The following is a 17,538-nucleotide window of genomic DNA, read 5'->3' as shown; positions in this document are numbered from 1 at the left end:
TTAATAAAGTATCTATCAGTAATGTTAATACATTAGTTTATCAATTTACTGCCATTAAGAATAAACGTCTTTCCTGACAGAAAATAAGGAGGTATTTATGGTAGGAAAAAATATATAAATATATATATACAAACGCCTCCCAAAAACTGATCATTTCCCGGCAACCGGAAGTGCACACCAGCCAATCTTTGCTGCATTCAAGTGCTGTCAGGAATATCACCACCACTAGGTCTTAAAAAAGCACAGACTTTTAGATTTAGTAGCTGTATCCACAATTTATGTTAAAACCAATATGTGGTATGCTTTGTGTCTGTTTTTTATGCTATGTAGCTTATTCCAAGTAGCTTATGAATCAAATTAAATCTACTCTATTGTATCTGTATCTCACAGATTCAGCGATAAAGCCTACATTTGAGCTAATAAAGGGTTTCAAATGCTTTCAAATGTTGGGCTAAGCTATTTGAGGGAATTATTTGTAACTCAAAACTGAAAGCAAAAAAAAAAAAAAAAAAAAATCTCTCTCTCTCTATATATATATATATATATATATATATATATATATATATATATAGCATGGCTTGTGTCCATGTGTCTCTTTATTGTGCAGTTAAATCATCTACGTACTATTATGCAACTTTAGTTCGCGTATGAAACAAAGCTTAAATTTACGAGGTTTGGGAAAGGCAGCACTTGAGGGAAGGTCGCATCCGCCTTTGGATCCAGCTACGTTTCGCCACCACATCGCTGCTATTTTGGGAGGCGTTTGTTGTTTCTTACCAGCTTCCCAAATGAAACGGTAAATTAGTGCCATTTGATACAAACTTTGAAAGAAAGAAAGCACTGGGTTTCCAGTTCAGTATGGATTTGGCTACATTTCATCCCTTTTTCCTATTTGTCGGCGTGTTTCAAGCGGTGGTGGCCCACGGTAAGTTCACGTTACTAGCTTACACGAGCTAATTTAAATTTGTGTTAAAATCGTAATGTTATCCTATTCCTTTGTGCCGCCGAATTAGTGATAATTTGTCTCTACTCATGAAGTGAAAAATCAATCTGAATGTCGGGTTGTATGCGGCATGTTGTATGACTGTTAGGTATGAAGAGGTGAGATGAGGACGGACCGCTGTCCTGGAAACACTAAATCATTGAAAGCTAACTAAGAGACCTAAGAGAGAAGCTAAGAGACCACCCTTCTGTGTTTGCAAGTCATTTTAACGTTAAAATAATGGCTACCTATAATTGGCTACCTTTACCAGTAAAACTGGTATGAAGCTTGCTACCTTAACGTTACAGTGTGTCTGACCATATAAAAGGTTCCATTTGATAGACAAGGAGTTCTAAGTTGTCACATCTTAGCTGGAATATCTCTTAAACCACTGTCTACTTTGTGAAAATTTGACTACAGAAAACTCTTTAACATTCACCATAATCATAAATGAACAAACATCATAAGACTCTTGTAAACTCGCATATGATTGCTTGAACAAACCTACTGATAAGGATGTCAGAGTGAATTTGCCTTTTTTTTTATTTCCTCTTTGTACTTTTCAGTATTACCACACATTGTGTAATTCTTATTTCTGCAAAGTTGTACAATTTTAAAAAAAAAAAAAAAAAAAAAAAAAAAAAAAAAAAAGAAGACCTACAACATGCAGAAAGCAACCCCTGCGGAAGCCAAACATGCATGCAGTTATACTTCGGAAATGGACATGAACTGGGATATTGTGGACTCTGCTACACCTGCACATGTTCATTTCTTAACAGAAATGGATGAAAATGGTGTGCAGTTCCTGAATCTTTGACATTTGCCAAATTTTCCATGGTGATAAAAGTTGAAAACAGGAATAGAAACTTGGGCCGTTGTAGTGCCACATACATTGCGCTGCAGCCATGGAATCTATTTAATTACTGACTATTTTATTTTCTATGTGTGTATGTGGGCAGGTATACATATGTAGGATACATACATACATACATACATACATACATTGCTATTGCTGATGGAGATGAGGGGGAAAACTCTGATGACCATTTTTGGAACGTAACCAATCATTTAAAGAGGCTTCAAGCGAGCATGCATCGATCCTCTGCAGTCTGTGGCACTTGCTGCAGCACACTTGAGGCTAAAATGCATTTTTGGTGATGCTATCAGCAGCGAACCGTTCTAAATACAAGCGTTAATGCACCCAGGCTTCATAAAGAATACATCGACGTGTAGACCACGCAGTTGGTATGTGGTCAGAGTGTAGTGTACACAGCCCATTTGTCCCTGACCTAGCAAATCTATCCAAACACTCCTTTATTCCAGCTTCTCAGTTGTATTTTCTTTATTTTTTATATATAAAAAAAGAAAAAGGAAAGAAAAATATATATGTGTGTTACTTATAGCCCTATTATTAATTACAGGAATTAAATCATTGATTTATTTGAATATGGAACTGTGGACACATACTGTTCTCAATTTTAAAATAATCATGAATTTTTCTACAAATGTATCTATCTCTGTATTGAATTGTCCAAATCTCTTACTGTCCCAGTGCAGCCCAAGTACTTACAGCATAACAAACATCCCAAGCACAGTTTATTTGCGATGTCAGACAAAGGTTTCTTGGGCATACCTGAGATGAGGCAGCCAGTGTATTTTGTACCGTTTACCAATACAGCAGTCAGAATTTCCCCACACATGAAGTAAAACTTGCGAGGGGAATTGAAATCTGTTCAGAAGTGGCTACTCAGAGGGCATTTGAAGCATTTTGCTTGCTTTGAACTGCTGTTTGTCTCATGTTATGTTGACACATTTTTGATAAATCTGGGCCTGTATTCTCTGCCATATCTAGCATCTCAGAATCACTCAGAGGAATCGTGTTGAAAGTTAACATAAGAGTAAAAATACTTTAGAGTAGGACTTGATAGGGATTTAATACATCTTCTACACTTACTTTTAGGATTTATTAAACATCATACATGGTATATTAAACAGTGGTCAAATTTGAAATGCAGAAAATAGCACCCCTTTACAATGTATAGGTGTCATGTATAGGCAAGTAACTTAGCATTGTGTGTGTGTATGTGTATGTGTATGTATATATATATATATATGTGTATATATATATATATATATATATATATATATATATATATATATATATATATATATATATATATATATATATATATATATATATATATATGTGTATATATATATATATATATATAATGAGACCACTGATTTCCTTTATAATTGTATGACTAAAATGTGTCACACACTAGGGCTGGGCAATATATCGATATTATATCAATATCGTGATGTGAGAGACTCTGAGACACTTGATAAATACAGTCCCTGGACACAAAGTGCTAGGTCAAGTGCTACGTATTCCTGCATAGATGACTCGTGGTGCTACACGGTGAGGGATTGGAGTGATTGCAGTTTTCAGGAGTGCGAGTTCATCAACGTCCTCCTGTCATTCAGAGACATGAGGCTGTATATTGCAGTGATGGTGTGTGTATACTGTATGCTTTGTTCGTTGTCGGGTCAGAGATGGGTCTTGTGGGCATAATTGTGGGCCGCTGGTTTATGACGATCTTGCCGCTGCGGCTTTCACAAGGTCTAGGTGTGTTTTATACAGCGCAGAGCACTGGACTGGATTGTGACAGTCTCCCATTGTCTTGTGTAGAGTCTTGCCATATGAATCATGTTGCGTGGTCGAGACCAAAGTACTGAAATATTTGACCGCATTCCCCTGAAGCCCTGTATACTGCTGTGATGAGTCACCGAGTACAATAGCACAACTTTTGGCACTACGAGTGGGGCTTTCCAAGAAAATATACACCTTGCCTTTTGAGTTTGCTTTCATTTATGCCTTTTTAGAATAACTTTTCCCAATAAAGTCTCGCCACTAATCTCACCTGGTCTGGCTCAACCGATGTACATTGCTGGGACAAAGCCTGACATCAATGTCCCTCCCCTTCTGCTTTCTATTTTACCTTTATTACTTAACATTGCATTCCAATCTGAGCATTGGTTTTTAATGGTTGTGTTGCATGTTAATTGCTTGTTGTTGCTTCTTGATTTGCAGTGTAGTGCCAATATCAGCCCAACCAGTCTGTTTACACACCTAAAATAAATTAGAATGCAGTATTATTGATGTTAGGAGTAACACTCGTGCTTTTCATGCTAACTTTTCAAGTCCAAATCGGTAAAGTCCATGGCTCACACATGTAATCTGGCTGAGAGCCCGCAGTGACAGGAAAGCCATGTGGGTTTTGTAGCTGTAACTGTTGTTCTGTGTGGTTAAATAGTTGACGCATGATGTTAGTCTTTACTCTGTCTTTGATGTTTTAACATTATCTTGATGTGTGCAAACTTGATCTGTTTGTACTGTGTGCAGTTTATGTCAACGTCTTTATTGCCCTTTCCATCCGTCTATTTTCTTTAGTTTTCACTCCTTCTGTAAAGCATTTTGACGTCATTGTTGGTGGTTGCAGTCAAACTGAATTCTCATTCTGACTGCAAACTTCACTTTTGTGTTATTTTTAAATCTCTGATCGACTTTGCAACTTTACAGTCATTGTCAAAACTCCAATAAGTTGCAAAGGCGATCAGAGATTTAAAAATAACAATACAAAAGTGCCAAAATATGCAAGAAAATATTAAATGTATATTACAGTAATTACAGCAACAAATTTAACCAAGAAAGACAGACAATGACTAGAAAACGAAATACAGCTGGATATTAATATCAAAAATTAGAAGAAACTTATTGTACTTGCATGCTACCATTTATCTACACAATCATGTTATGGCACATCATTCATTTCATTGCACATTGTTGGACTTACTTTCACATCATACTTTCTGGGCAAAATAAATGTGTCTCAGGGCCCCTTTTTATGTTTGTGAACTCATTTTGAAAGTACTGTCTTTTGTGGCAGCACTCTGTAACATTTTGTGGCAAGTGTTCTGCACATCACCAGTGACCTCCTTTTTAAGTCTGATAGCATCTGCTCTTTCTTCCGCCTTCTGAAAACGTTTTTTTTTTGCTTTGTATACACAAATCTGTCAGCTACGGTTGCTTCTGTTTTCTGTTCTCATAAGGGGACTTTTACAATCTGCTTCACTCATATAAACTTATAAACATGCTCACTGTTTAGTAAATAATTTCTAATCCCTACATTTTCTCTTGTCAATACACAAGATATTTTGCATTTTCAGATAGTGTTAAAAAAAACGATCAAATTGCAAGAAGATTAAACGGAAGTTAAATCTGTGAAATGAAATTGTGTGGGTGCTCCTTTGTGGTAATCGCCCTCAGCGACCAACTTTACTGTTGCGGTTATCACTTCTTTTACAGTGATTTCTCGGCCACATCTCTTCGGTCTCGAGTTGTTTTTGAGCCTCTCTGTGTTTGCGTGGGTGTAACTTATCACGTGCCTGTACATTTAAATGTTAGTTCAGCTCAGAGGAAATTAAACTGAAATGTACTCATTTTTTTCTCTTAAGCTGTACAGTATGATAAGGTGTGTTCACCTTGAAGCCATTATCGTCTTCTTCTTTTTACTTTGAAATGCCACGCCAGGCCAAAGTCGATCTTCACAAATAAAAAAAATCTAAAACACTTATTTTTTACTATAATTTCTGTCTTTTTTTTCTTTTTTCCCTGAAAACAATTAAAGGTCCAGTGTGTAACGTTTTTAGTTGTTCATTCTGAAAATTTGTGTTGCCAGTTCACAAACTTGAATATTTACCACCACCATCAATTCCAAGTATTCCTTTTGGCTTGAAATTTTACATTTGCATTTGCATGAACTGGGGTAGACGTTCCATATTCATGCGCCATCTTGAACTACATTAGCCTTATGCATTTTCGCGGTCACATGATAAACTCACAGGTGCTGCTAATGGGTATCGTCGCTTCCCGGCCCCGGCAAGTTTGAAGAAGGAAACATGGAGGACCACACGTATTCAAAATCTCAGGAACAGGAGTCTTCTTCTTCGCCAAGAAAAAGGATATTGAAAAGAGCAAGAGACCGGGGTCATCAGAAAAAAAAGAGTGAAGGCTACCGTAGCTGTAATACGTACTTTGAACTGCGTGGCGCGAGAGAGTTGATTGCGATATATGATCTCAATGCTAGATGGGAGAAATTCCTACACATTGGACTTTTTAAAGAGTCAATCTGATAATGTGTACACCTAGTCTGAGCTGGTGTAGTCATTTAAACCATTCCACCATTCTGTGTTGCTTCAGTAAACCACAACAAAACCAAAATTAAAAAGGCTGTATATGAAATAGTAAGAAATTATATTTTCTTGTTTTTATTGTTTATTTCTGAAATAAGACGTTAAAAGAAGTGGGAGCTGTTTAGTTTAATAATTGATGCTTTGTTAAAAAAAAGAGAAACAACCGCACAATAACTGTGCAATGCTATGAGGCATGGCTGCTTCCTGTAACAGGAGGTGAAACATCAGGCTTGTGTAAACATGCTGAAAGCATGCTGATCAGCCCTGCCATCAAAATGTTTTATTATGGTGATGGAATTAAATTAAACTGTAAGTCCCAGCATTGAAGTGGGGATCAATTTACAAAAGATTTAAAAAAAAAAAAAAAAACACTGTCTTTTGTGCTCTGATTTTGCTACTTTGGGTTTGAGGAAGAATGTGTGGCCTGTTGGAAAGTTTTTTTTTTTTCTTCTCCGTTTCCGGGTTTCAGAAGTGACATTGCGTAACCTTTCCGGTAAATTAGATTGGGAAAAAAAGATGACGCTGCAGTTCAACCACTAAGTTCAAAGAAATAAACAGTATGTATCTGAATTTTTTTTAGATATTTATGCTTCTGTGTCAGAACTGGTAGACCCACTGAAATATGGAGCTAAAACAGTGACAGTGACCTGTGGTATTGAAAATAGAAATTGGCATTGAAACAACAAATATTGGCACTGAAAAATGTTCAACTGATAAATAAAACAATCAAAAAGTTATAATCTCACAATGCTATTATTTTATTTCACTTTGAAATTTGTTTGCATTATAATTTCTTGATGTCAGGGTTAAGGTTAGGGTTACACAAGGCTTGACTCACCTGCATCTCTCATCTGCTGTTTCATGGATGTATTAAGAGAAGAGCTCCGCTCTCTACCTGGCTAACACTGTCACGGAACCTTAACGCCCCTCCCCCATAACTCTCCTCCAATCACAAGTATAGCTGCTGACTGACAGGTTTCTAGGCAACGTGTTCACTGACATCTCTTAAAACTGGGAAAACAGTTACTGACAAACTGCCTTAGCTGAACATAACAGTTAACATGATCATGTAAACCAGTTCAGTACTTTTTTTTTTTTTTTTTTTTTTTTTTTTTTATAGATTATTTTTTAGGGCATTGTAGGCCTTTATTTGACAGGACAGCTGAAGACATGAAAGGGGAGAGAGAGGGGTGGGAATGACATGCAGCAAAAGGCCGCAGGTTGGAGTCGAACCCAGGCCCGCTGCGTAAACCTCTATATATGGGCGCCCGCTCTACCAACTGAGCAATCTGGGCACCCAGTACACTATTTTTTTAACTGTTTAACTGATAGTGTTAATCTGTCGAAAATATTATCGGTTAATGGTTTATTGAACATAAATGTATAAACTTGCCTGTAAATAACAAGTATTTCTGCATTAAAGGCATTACTTTTACCTTTTTTATCCGATTTCACTGAGTTATGTATAATTACAGTCCCCTTTGACTGGGAGGCAATTTATGGAGAGACTGCTGAGAAGGCTTCAGGAAGTTCTGCAACGTCAGCCTGTGGATTTTTACTATTTACACTTTTACACTGTTTTACACTTACATGGTTTTAAGTCATGAAATGGGACTTGTACCCTTTTGCATAGGCCAGTAGACATTAAATCTCATTTGCATTATCATTGCATTTACTGTAATTTCTTATGAAATATAAAGTCAAATTCTTACTTGAATATGTTTTAGGTGTGCATTTTTTATGGTGGAGCACTTGCGGCACAAGTGCTCCACCATATAAGATCAATACCAAAACTCAATCAGTGCACTATTAATATCACTTTAAACCCCCAAGTGTGCTAGCTGATGTGGTATTAGCTAGTGTTAGTGCTTTTTCAGCTAACCTCTGCCAAAACAGCACAGCCTACATTAAAAGTTAACCCTAAACCAGCCCACTTCTATGTGGGGAAAAAACAAAATGGCAGAGATAATCAGACTTTCATGAGATTTGGAGGTTCCAGGTGAACTTGTGGAAGCCATTGTAGATATGGGTAATAACACATCTGTGAGGATTCCTGTGGAGCTGCAATCTCTCGCCAGTAGCCTATTCAAATTAACCGTAACTGCGCCCTCTTTGTCCCTCCCATCAACCCCCTACTCTCTATGCCAAAACAGTGACCGAGAGTTGAAACTGAAAACCAGTGACATTGTAAAAATCCTGAACGCGTAAAAAAAAAAAAAAAAAAAAAAAACTCACTGAAGGACATCAAGAAAAAATGTAGATTGACATATAATGCAAAAATATGAAATAATGTAATAGGATTGTGAGATTATAGCTGTTGATGTTTGTGTTTTATATCAGTTCAAGATTTTTCAGTGCCAATATTTGTTGTTTCAACGCCAATTTTTATTTTCAATACCACAGGTTACTGTCAATGTTCTAGCTCCATACTGAAAGAGGTTCACCAGGAAAATATTGTTTAAGTTTGCATGCAGCGCCCTCTAGTGGGAAGTTTTAAAAATCCCCAGCCTCCCTGACTTTTACAGACTCATGAAGAAGGGCAGTGTGAGAGTTCAGCTGAGAGTCTGTACAGAAGAGCTTTCATGAACATTTAGGTCATTTACAGAGGGGGGGATTTTGCTTCATTGAACGTTCTTGTTGTCATTTCTAGCCAATATTTAGCTGCTTGTACCAGAATTGTGTAAGTGAAAGGAAGCTCCACCTACAGCATAACAATTAAGCCATCTGATATTAAATTCATGGATTTGCTTAGGTGGTTGAAGACCTTCAGTGTCAAATTTGAATGCTTTAAAGTGCTCATATTATGCTTTGGCTTTCCCTTTCCTTTTTGTGTTCCATATCTTTTTTTTTTGTACATGTTATAGGTTTACAAAGTGAAAAAGCCCAAAGTCAAAGTGACTTACCATCTCCAACAGAAAACACTGTTCACAAACTGCTCCAAACAGCTCTGTTGTAGTCCAGCCTTTACTTCCATGACGAACGTGCGTCACTTTGTAACACGTTATAATGCTCACCTAGCTGCTAGCATGGCACTCCCTCATACTCTGCTTCTGACTGGCTGGTAGTCCTTACCTAGGTACTGCACATGTGCGACTTCCAACTAAGGTAGAACAGTAGTGCGATGCCTCACTCTGTAGCTAAAACAGAGAGCTCAACACACAGGGTGATAATATCTGCAGGCTGATGTTTGTGTCTCTGTGTTTCCACAGTGGAGCCGCCGATCAACGCGACCTTGCACTGCCACAATCTGCACAACGTTCTGAAGTGGAGTTACGACCAGCTCTCGCCAGGGCTTAGATTCCGAATTAATATTTCCGCAGTATTAAGTTTAAATGGGTTTGTGTTTTCCTTTGTACATGTTCCCTGCTAAAAAATCTGTTTGTTTAAAACTATATTTTTTAAGATGGTTTCTGCTACAAACTAACATTTATAGAGATAACTTGGTAATCCTTGATCAGGCCTTGGTTCTAACTATACAGTACACAGTACATGTTATTCTTGCCAAAAAATACACACTGCCTTTCTGTATAAATAATGTCCAACAGCACTCTGCTGGGAAGTAATTCATTCATAGTTGCAGGAGGTGGGCAAATCGGCAAAGTACTTTGCTCTTTTAAATACTAATGGGTAAGTGAATGGGACCACATGTTTGATTAGGGTTTGAATTGTTCTTAAATGTACATATTTAAATTAAGGATATCCTTATAACTGCTTTACTACTATACTTTTTTTTTATCATGTTCATGTACACATCTCTTTTTAGGTTAGGGTTTGAAAGTGTTTCTAGGAAATAACATAATATTAATAATTGGTTCCTGACAAAAGCATAAATTGTTTACACACGTACAGCAGCAAAACTATTTTTAAATGTGTTTAAAACTTCTGAAGACATGATTATCGTTTATGTTTTTAGTCTTTGTTATTAGCTAGTTATTTTCTCTTGACGAAGTTGCTCTTGTCTGTCTGTTTCCCCAGTGCTCCTAATGTTGTTTGGGTGGACCCACCAGCGGAGCCACCGGCGGAACAACAAGTCGACTTGTCATTTCTCTCTGATCCAAGTAATGAGTACCTTGTTACCGTAACTGCCGTAATGGGACAGAATGAATCTATTTCCGCCCCTCAAGATGGAATCATTTTCAGCTATTTCAAGGACTCAACGGAGGGTCTGAAATGTGAGTATTGATGTCAGTATTTACTAAGCTTACAATGAGAACATTTAACTTTTTATTGCGATAAACCTGATTTGATGAGTTCACACACTAATCCATCTCCTCAATACAGAAAATATCCAATGGTAAAAAAAAAGAATGGGAGTCAATATCTTTTCAAAACATTTCACTCCACCTTCACGTGTAGTCGTTCTGAACAACTATAAACACTTTTGATTTATGATGTTGTCAGAAAGCATGTTTTACAAACTAGTTCTGATTTGGCATAACGCAGCATATATATATATATATATATATATATATATATATATATATATATATATATATAAATAATATATTTATATAAAAATAAATAATGTTTTAAAGTACTTCAATACATAATAAGTAAACTTAAGTCCCCTAACGCATAACTACAATAATTTAACAAATAACAATTACACTATTAACAAGTAACAACAAAATAAATGTTGTTGGTATGCCAACCAGCTTCAAACTTGAGCAGTTCTTTTGCAGAAAAAATGACTATATTTGCCTTCTCTGGCAAGATAGGACACCTGTCCTGAATTATGCCATCTGCTGCACAGGAGAAAACTCTCTCAGATAGTGTCCAAGAGGCCTGTACACACCCAGGTATGAGTTTGAAAGGGCAGACAATTTGGGGAGGCTGTCCCGCCTCCCCCACCACCAGGCTACAGGGTCTTGTCCTGAACGATAGACTAGCAGAGCAAGTGTAATATGTTTACTAGCGATCACGTGAAGTCAGTGAATGGTTAATATGCTTTTACGTCTGTTTTGGTGAGCCCAGAGGGAAAATATGCCATTTTAAAAGTAGCCTACATTTACGGCAGCTAGCTAATGGTAGACTACAGAGAAAGTGTGATATTTGCCGCTGTCCGGAGCGACAGAGGGAAAATATTTCAGTCGGAACCGAAATTTGCGTTCTAATCCGGTCCGAATTCTACCGTTTGCGTAGGAACTGGTTCCATAGTGGAACCGGGTTTCGGTACCCAACCCTAAATATGATGACTGGCAGAGAAATTAAATACTATTCTGTGTCAGTATAGTGCAACAATGACCTTGTTTATTTAAGACAATCGAATTACTGCCACCTTTCGCGCGCATCCTGCAGTGACAGGATGTAAACAGTAGGTCCGAGATCGTGGATGTAAGCCTGCAAAAGCGATGGATACATTTAAAAAAAAAAATGCAGATTCTGATCTTATTAGTCTACAATGTGTCATTTTGTTACATTTTTGGTTGGTGGTGTGCCGCAGGATTTTTTTTATGTAAAAAAACGTGCCGTGGCTCAAAAAAGGTTGAAAAACACTGCCCTAGAGGAAACGTCGGGCAATCCTCAAAGTCAATGGGATCATTCCTTTTGTTATTGGGCTGCAGTCTAAAATCCTAAAGGAAAAATGTGACTTGCAAGAAAAGCCACTAATAAAATCTTAAATACAATAAATGGAATTTGTTGCATTAAATGGAGTGAATCATCTGCCATCCACTTTATACACTAAATTTTCTTTTACTTTTATATCGATTTTTGCTAGTGAAACAGCATTTCCAAAAAGTGGACTAAAACACTTAAAAGTACCCTGTGGAGGTTTTGACCACAAGTAGAGATATGCAGCGATGTTTTCAAATGTGGGTCCTCGTTTTGTTTGTGTCACATGCACATGCATCTGTGGATGCACGTGCACGAAATACAAACCAAACATGTACATTCCTGCTGACAGTTTCACACTATTCCACTGATCAACCGTTTGTGGCGGTAATATTCAGAAGCACATGCATCTCTAACCGAGATGTAAACAACACAGGTTTCAAAATATTGAAGGAAAAACAGCATTGCAAATGTTTTTTGAGGAGGCAATGCGTTTAAGTGAGAAGTTATGTGTAAAATGCAACATAATATATCTGACTTTAAACGATTACTTTTGTCCAAAGCTTCTATTCCAAGATATTAAGGTTATAAAATGTCAGAGTAATGGTTAGCTTTTCATATCATCTCAATATGCCACACTCTCTAACATAAAATGAGAGATCATGATTAAAGCATTTTCATGTTGGTTTCCAGGTTTTGTGGACTTCCCACCAGTAAACGTCACTGCCCAACCGGGTGACACTGTCCTGGTCCGCTTCACGCATCCCTGGCTGGTGTACCGGCATAAGTTGCAGAAGAGTAAAAATACCAATCCTAGGTCTAGGAGAAGCAGTGATGCACCGCTACCTGTATTTCATTATGATGTCATGACCACGAACCAGGTCAGACTGCATTCAGTTTCGCATCTTCTTTGCCTTCTGAGGTTTATGACATTGATGAAAACATGAGGAAATAATCTGTAGTGTAGACTTGTGTCAGTTGAGTCAAACAATGATAGTTTAGCAGAGGGAAAAGCAGGGACTACTACTGTTAGTAATATTAGTAGTAATATCATTATTATGATTTATGTTCATTTCTATTTTATTTTTATATACAGTTTCAGTTTAGTTTAAGTTTTTCTTCAAGATTTTTAGTTTTCATTCAGTTTCACTGCTTATTTCTTTTTCTTTAATTACCCTGGTAGTAGTACAACTGCTTACCATTATGTGGGTGGGGCTGTCATGTTGTATCACACACTAAACCTTGTGCAACTTGTGTACAAATGAGTCACTGAAGTTTTGTTAAAAAGGAGCCTCACTGTTTGTGCAGCAGCACTACAGGTGGAAGTGTGTGGAGAGAGTGTGTGAGGAGAAGCTTCCAGTGGATTCTGCACAGAAGAAACACTGTCTGACGATGAGCGGAGAGCTGAAGAAAATTTTAGTTCAAGGGACACAAGAGTACTGCGTCCATCCAGTAGAAGAATCCCCAAGCTGTTGAGTAATATTTTGAATATTTTTTTGTTTTGGTTCCATAGTCAAGATTGGTCATGCTGTTATGTCAGCTCTGACAGTCAGTGCAAGATGCTGAGTCTAGAAGAACGGTCTTACTCTTTGATTCAAAGGGATTGATGCCAAAACCTGATGTATGAGCAAATGTTTTAGACGGTTGTAAAACAAGCAAAACAGATCATCTTACACCTGAGGCATTCCAGAAAAGCAATCCCCAATGGCTGTTCTTTAAGGTGGATCTTTCCTTAAATATAAACCCCTCCATGAGAGTCAACCACAGCTCCATTGAGTTTCTGCTGGAAATAGGCAGTTACTTTTTTAAAAGGGGGATCTCAGACCAGAGTTAAAATGTTTCTTCACCCAGTGAAATCTGGATAGTTAGACCAGTGGTTCCAAAACGTTTTCTGCCCCCTCTTGATCCTTGTCGATCAAGAAAAACAACTCCCTGCATACACACAAATGAACATACAATTTGCAGTGCTGTTGGAAAGCAATAAAAAGAAGAGCTACAAGTGATTTTCACAGCACCACAGCCTACCTTTTCTGATATTTTGTCCACATTTAAATTAGAAGGATTTGTCCTTTTTAATAGTCCCTCACATCCCCAATAAACTTTAAGCTTTAAGGAAAGGCCACATATTTAATGAGGTAACTGTAAACACTGTCATCTAGTAACTAACCAGGATGAAGGTTTGATCATCTGCAGCAGGACATGTTGCCCTACACAGTCATTATTAAGCTACATCATTGGTTGGTTCAACTCGCAGTCCTTTCACTAACTTGTTCATGCTTTTATTTTGGTATAGTAACAAATCCCCCCTTCCAGAAACCGGCATGAGTCGGAGCTACCACTTGTTTGGTTAGACTGTGTGTGTATGTATGGCTACGAGTCTGTCTGTGAATGTTTTCACTTTTACATCCGTTTTGTCTAGATATCGTCCATATCTGCATCGTGGGCATCCTGTTGTTGGGGAGTGCAGTTGCTTTTGTCATCTTCATGGTGTACCGAAAAAAGACCATGCCTTTAACTTCTCTTCCAAACTCTATGGTATGTTCATCCTACCAACTCTCTTTATTTGATCATTTACATGGAAATTATTTGAATGTGCTGGAAGATTTTTCCCCACTGGAGGAACAGGTTTTGGAATTTCCTCTTTGTTGTCTTATAGACCTTCAAGAGTAAAGTGAAGCAGTGGACCGTGGGACTGGTTCAAGAGACGGTCTCTGTGCCAGAAGTGGAAGCTACCTCACCGACACCTTTACTGCTAACAGAAGAAAATGAATTCACAGCTACTGTCACCTCCACTACTGAGCCTGAACTGCGTCTGCCCATCGGCGTGTCGACCGAGGATGAACGTGTGTCTGATGAGGTGGAGGTAGGGAATGATGAAGGACCTGGGTACATGCAAGGCAGTAACTTTGATGAAGATGAAGCCCCCTCTGGTTATGAGAGTCGTCCGGTGTTGGTTGAGTTTGCACCAGGTGAACTGGCCGAGGGCTACCGTGGCTGAAGGTGGAACTTGTACTATCTGAACGTTGGCGCAAATTAAATGTTTGACATTAGAAAAATAGAGGCACTCTCCTGGAATCCTGCAACCGCTTGTCATTAAAACGGAAAACTATGAAAATCTAAATCTCAACAGCGACTTAAAGTCGTCGTTGCAAATTTCAGTTGGTTCGGTTTCTGTTATTTCCTTGTCAGACCATCTCAATGCCAAGTGAAAAGAGAATCGGGAATGTGATTCTTGTTAATGCACCTTGACGTCACTTACATTTTACTTTGTGTTTAGATTCATGTCAAGCCTTTGGGGAAAATATTCCTGCAAAGCAATTACAACTAGAGTTGCATTAGTTAAGCGGCCTTACAGTTGTAAGATAAAATAAATCAAAGTATTTGCCAAATCGGATCAGTCACCAGAATGTTAGCAGTGTAGTAATGTTTTCCGTCTATTAAGTGCTTAATTTCTGATGTTTGTGTTTCAGTTGTTCGCAGCCTGTGATTGATTCTTCTGCTTTCACAAACGTTGCATGCCTAACAGTGCTGAACATGTTTGTTAAGCACCTCATATATAACGTGATTGATTATTTTACAGTACAGTACATTCATGTTACAGACACTTTGGTCTAAAGTGACTTAAAATAGGTGCATTCCCCCTCAACAAGAATGAGAACTTTGTATCCCATCAACAAGTTGTCATGCTATGGGGTTATTACTACAGGACTCTCAACTGTTGAACTGATACTTCACTTGTTACTGTGTTCTATATCCTGTAACGTATATTGAAATACTAACCATACTGTTACATAAAAATCTGTTCATTAAAATCATACATTTACATCAATGTGCAACTGTTGCATGCCTGTAGGCATCAACATATTTCAGCTACTAAACTGAATGGTCATAATGTATTCACTATGGAATAATTACCGCCGATTTCCCTTTTGCTTATTTGCATTTTTTTCTACTTGCTCGGAGCACCTTAAAGTCGCAGTGAAATAGAACTTAACTTTTATAATGTGACTTAATTCTGTGTGAAATGGAATATTTGGGCGGGAATAGTTGATCAAGTCTTTCAGAGTCGATTGGATCCTTTTAAAAACCGGAGTGTGGCTTAGCGAATACAGAACAACCCAAATCTGTAGAGAAATGTTTGCCTCCTCCTTCCCCCTCCCTGATTTGCTGGTAGATCTGGAGGAGGAGAACGATGGAGAAATGAATACATTATTTATTCACGAAAAGCCAAACACGCACGCTCCCATATAAAATCACTCCGCTAGCTGCTACAGCCCACAAGCCAACATCCAAGTGTGGTTTTAAAGGATGGTTGGAAGGAGGAAGGTTGGCTGTTGCCCTAAAGTACATTGGTTTAGATAAATGTATAGACACCCACGAGTTCAAGATGAGTTGTCAAAAATTTGTGTTTTGACATTTATTTGGCAAATAAGAGATAATTGAACAGTTAATGCAGGGGGAAACAGGCCTAGAAAATGTATTAGGACTCAAATGCATTTATGCAGTAACTGCAATTAATACGTTTTCTCAAGTAATGAGTGGCGATCTTGCACAGGAGGATAAAGTGATTTTGTATTGTGCATTATCTCCGTACTTATATACTTATTTGTTCTGTTGCTTTTTATTGTTTTGTAATAAACTCACAGATGTTAAGTCAATGCGAGGTATCTCAGAAGGTTGATATGATTATACTCAGTGCTGAACATATGAAAACAGTGTCTGGCTGAAGTGAACCACATTTTTTTAAGTGATGCTGACAATGAAAAAGAAAAAAAAAATGGTGCTTTTATTTGTGCAAACATTTTTTGTCCCGCAATTTCAAATGGGAAAGGACCGCTATAATTACCAGAGTGATTGATTGGATGTAATGATGTTTGGATGTGTTGTTAGCACTATTTTGGATGAGGGCCCAGCTAATTAAACTCAAGCACTTGATTCTCTAATTTTAATGAAATGTTCATTTACTTTCTCGGTATCTATCTGGTTATCGCTGTGCTTTTGTAATATGGTTTTCTTTTCTGTCTGCACACTAGTGCCTTTTTTTTTTTTTATAGCATTAAATCATTTAAAAAAGATAAAGGTGTTTTTTTTTTTTTTTGGCCTTTACTGTTTGTATTCTGTTCTACAAAAAAATGATGTAGTTAAAAACAATAAGGGATGTTGTGATAGAATCTTGTACACAATTCCAGTTAACATCTGTGTCCCAAATCTTATGCCAGGTTCACCTAATTACTGTATGTGAAATGCTACCCATTAAGGAAGGGAAGTTGGTATTTCAGTGTAGTAGCCAATTTCCAGCTGAGTTATTGCTACTAAAATTTTAATTACTTTGTCAGATTCTGTCACGTTACCATGTAAAGGGAGAAGCACACGTCATGATGTTGCATGACATTTGACCATGTTGTTCCTTGTTCTGAAAACGTGTGTGTGAGAAATGCGGGGGTGTGTGGGGTTTCCTTCCTCTTTACTGTGTGTGCGTAGGAGTAGGGAGACCTTTTTAGTTTCCAGTAACAGTTGATAACAGAGTTCACTGGACAAGTTTGCATTTGTGCTTCTACGACTTGGAGTGACAGAAGCGACTTAACTATCCATTGGCCTACTTTTAGCAATTTCAGCATTTATCCATTGCTCTTAGCTATCAAGTTTAACAATTTACCATTCCGGTGATATGCAACCGAGGCCCCCCCAACCAGGAGTTGATCCATTCGGCCACTGGGGCGCCCTGTTCTTACCCACGCTCAGTTGCA

The 17,538-nt window shown here is 37.8% G+C and overlaps 1 protein-coding gene across 2 annotated transcripts; it reads left to right on the top strand.

Annotated features, from left to right (window-relative positions):
- Positions 1-690: 690 nt before the first annotated feature.
- On the top strand, positions 691-16,734 carry ifngr1l (interferon gamma receptor 1-like). Of its 2 annotated transcripts, none has more exons than XM_028603182.1 (7): positions 691-925; positions 9,448-9,574; positions 10,214-10,410; positions 12,485-12,672; positions 13,103-13,262; positions 14,211-14,326; positions 14,448-16,734. In XM_028603182.1, the coding sequence occupies exons 1-7, from the start codon at positions 859-861 to the stop codon at positions 14,787-14,789; spliced, it is 1,197 nt and encodes a 398-aa protein (XP_028458983.1). In that variant the 5' UTR covers positions 691-858; the 3' UTR covers positions 14,790-16,734. The 2 variants fall into 2 exon arrangements, with proteins under 2 accessions (XP_028458983.1, XP_028458981.1); XM_028603180.1 differs by having other exon boundaries at positions 13,100-13,262.
- The last annotated feature ends 804 nt before the right edge of the window (positions 16,735-17,538 follow it).

The sequence above is a fragment of the Perca flavescens genome, chromosome 17 (assembly GCF_004354835.1).
Source record: "Perca flavescens isolate YP-PL-M2 chromosome 17, PFLA_1.0, whole genome shotgun sequence".
Classification (NCBI taxonomy): domain Eukaryota; kingdom Metazoa; phylum Chordata; class Actinopteri; order Perciformes; family Percidae; genus Perca; species Perca flavescens.
Note: the sequence above shows the minus strand (reverse complement) of the source record. Positions and strands in the feature narration are given on the sequence as shown.

Bases quoted from the DNA above. Each gene is read 5' to 3' on its own strand.
- ifngr1l (XM_028603180.1), top strand. From the start codon at position 859: ATGGATTTGGCTACATTTCATCCCTTTTTCCTATTTGTCGGCGTGTTT. The intron at 10,411-12,484 runs GTGAGTATTGAT...GTTGGTTTCCAG, and splicing joins CTCAACGGAGGGTCTGAAAT to GTTTTGTGGACTTCCCACCA. The intron at 12,673-13,099 runs GTCAGACTGCAT...CTGTTTGTGCAG, and splicing joins ATGTCATGACCACGAACCAG to CAGCACTACAGGTGGAAGTG.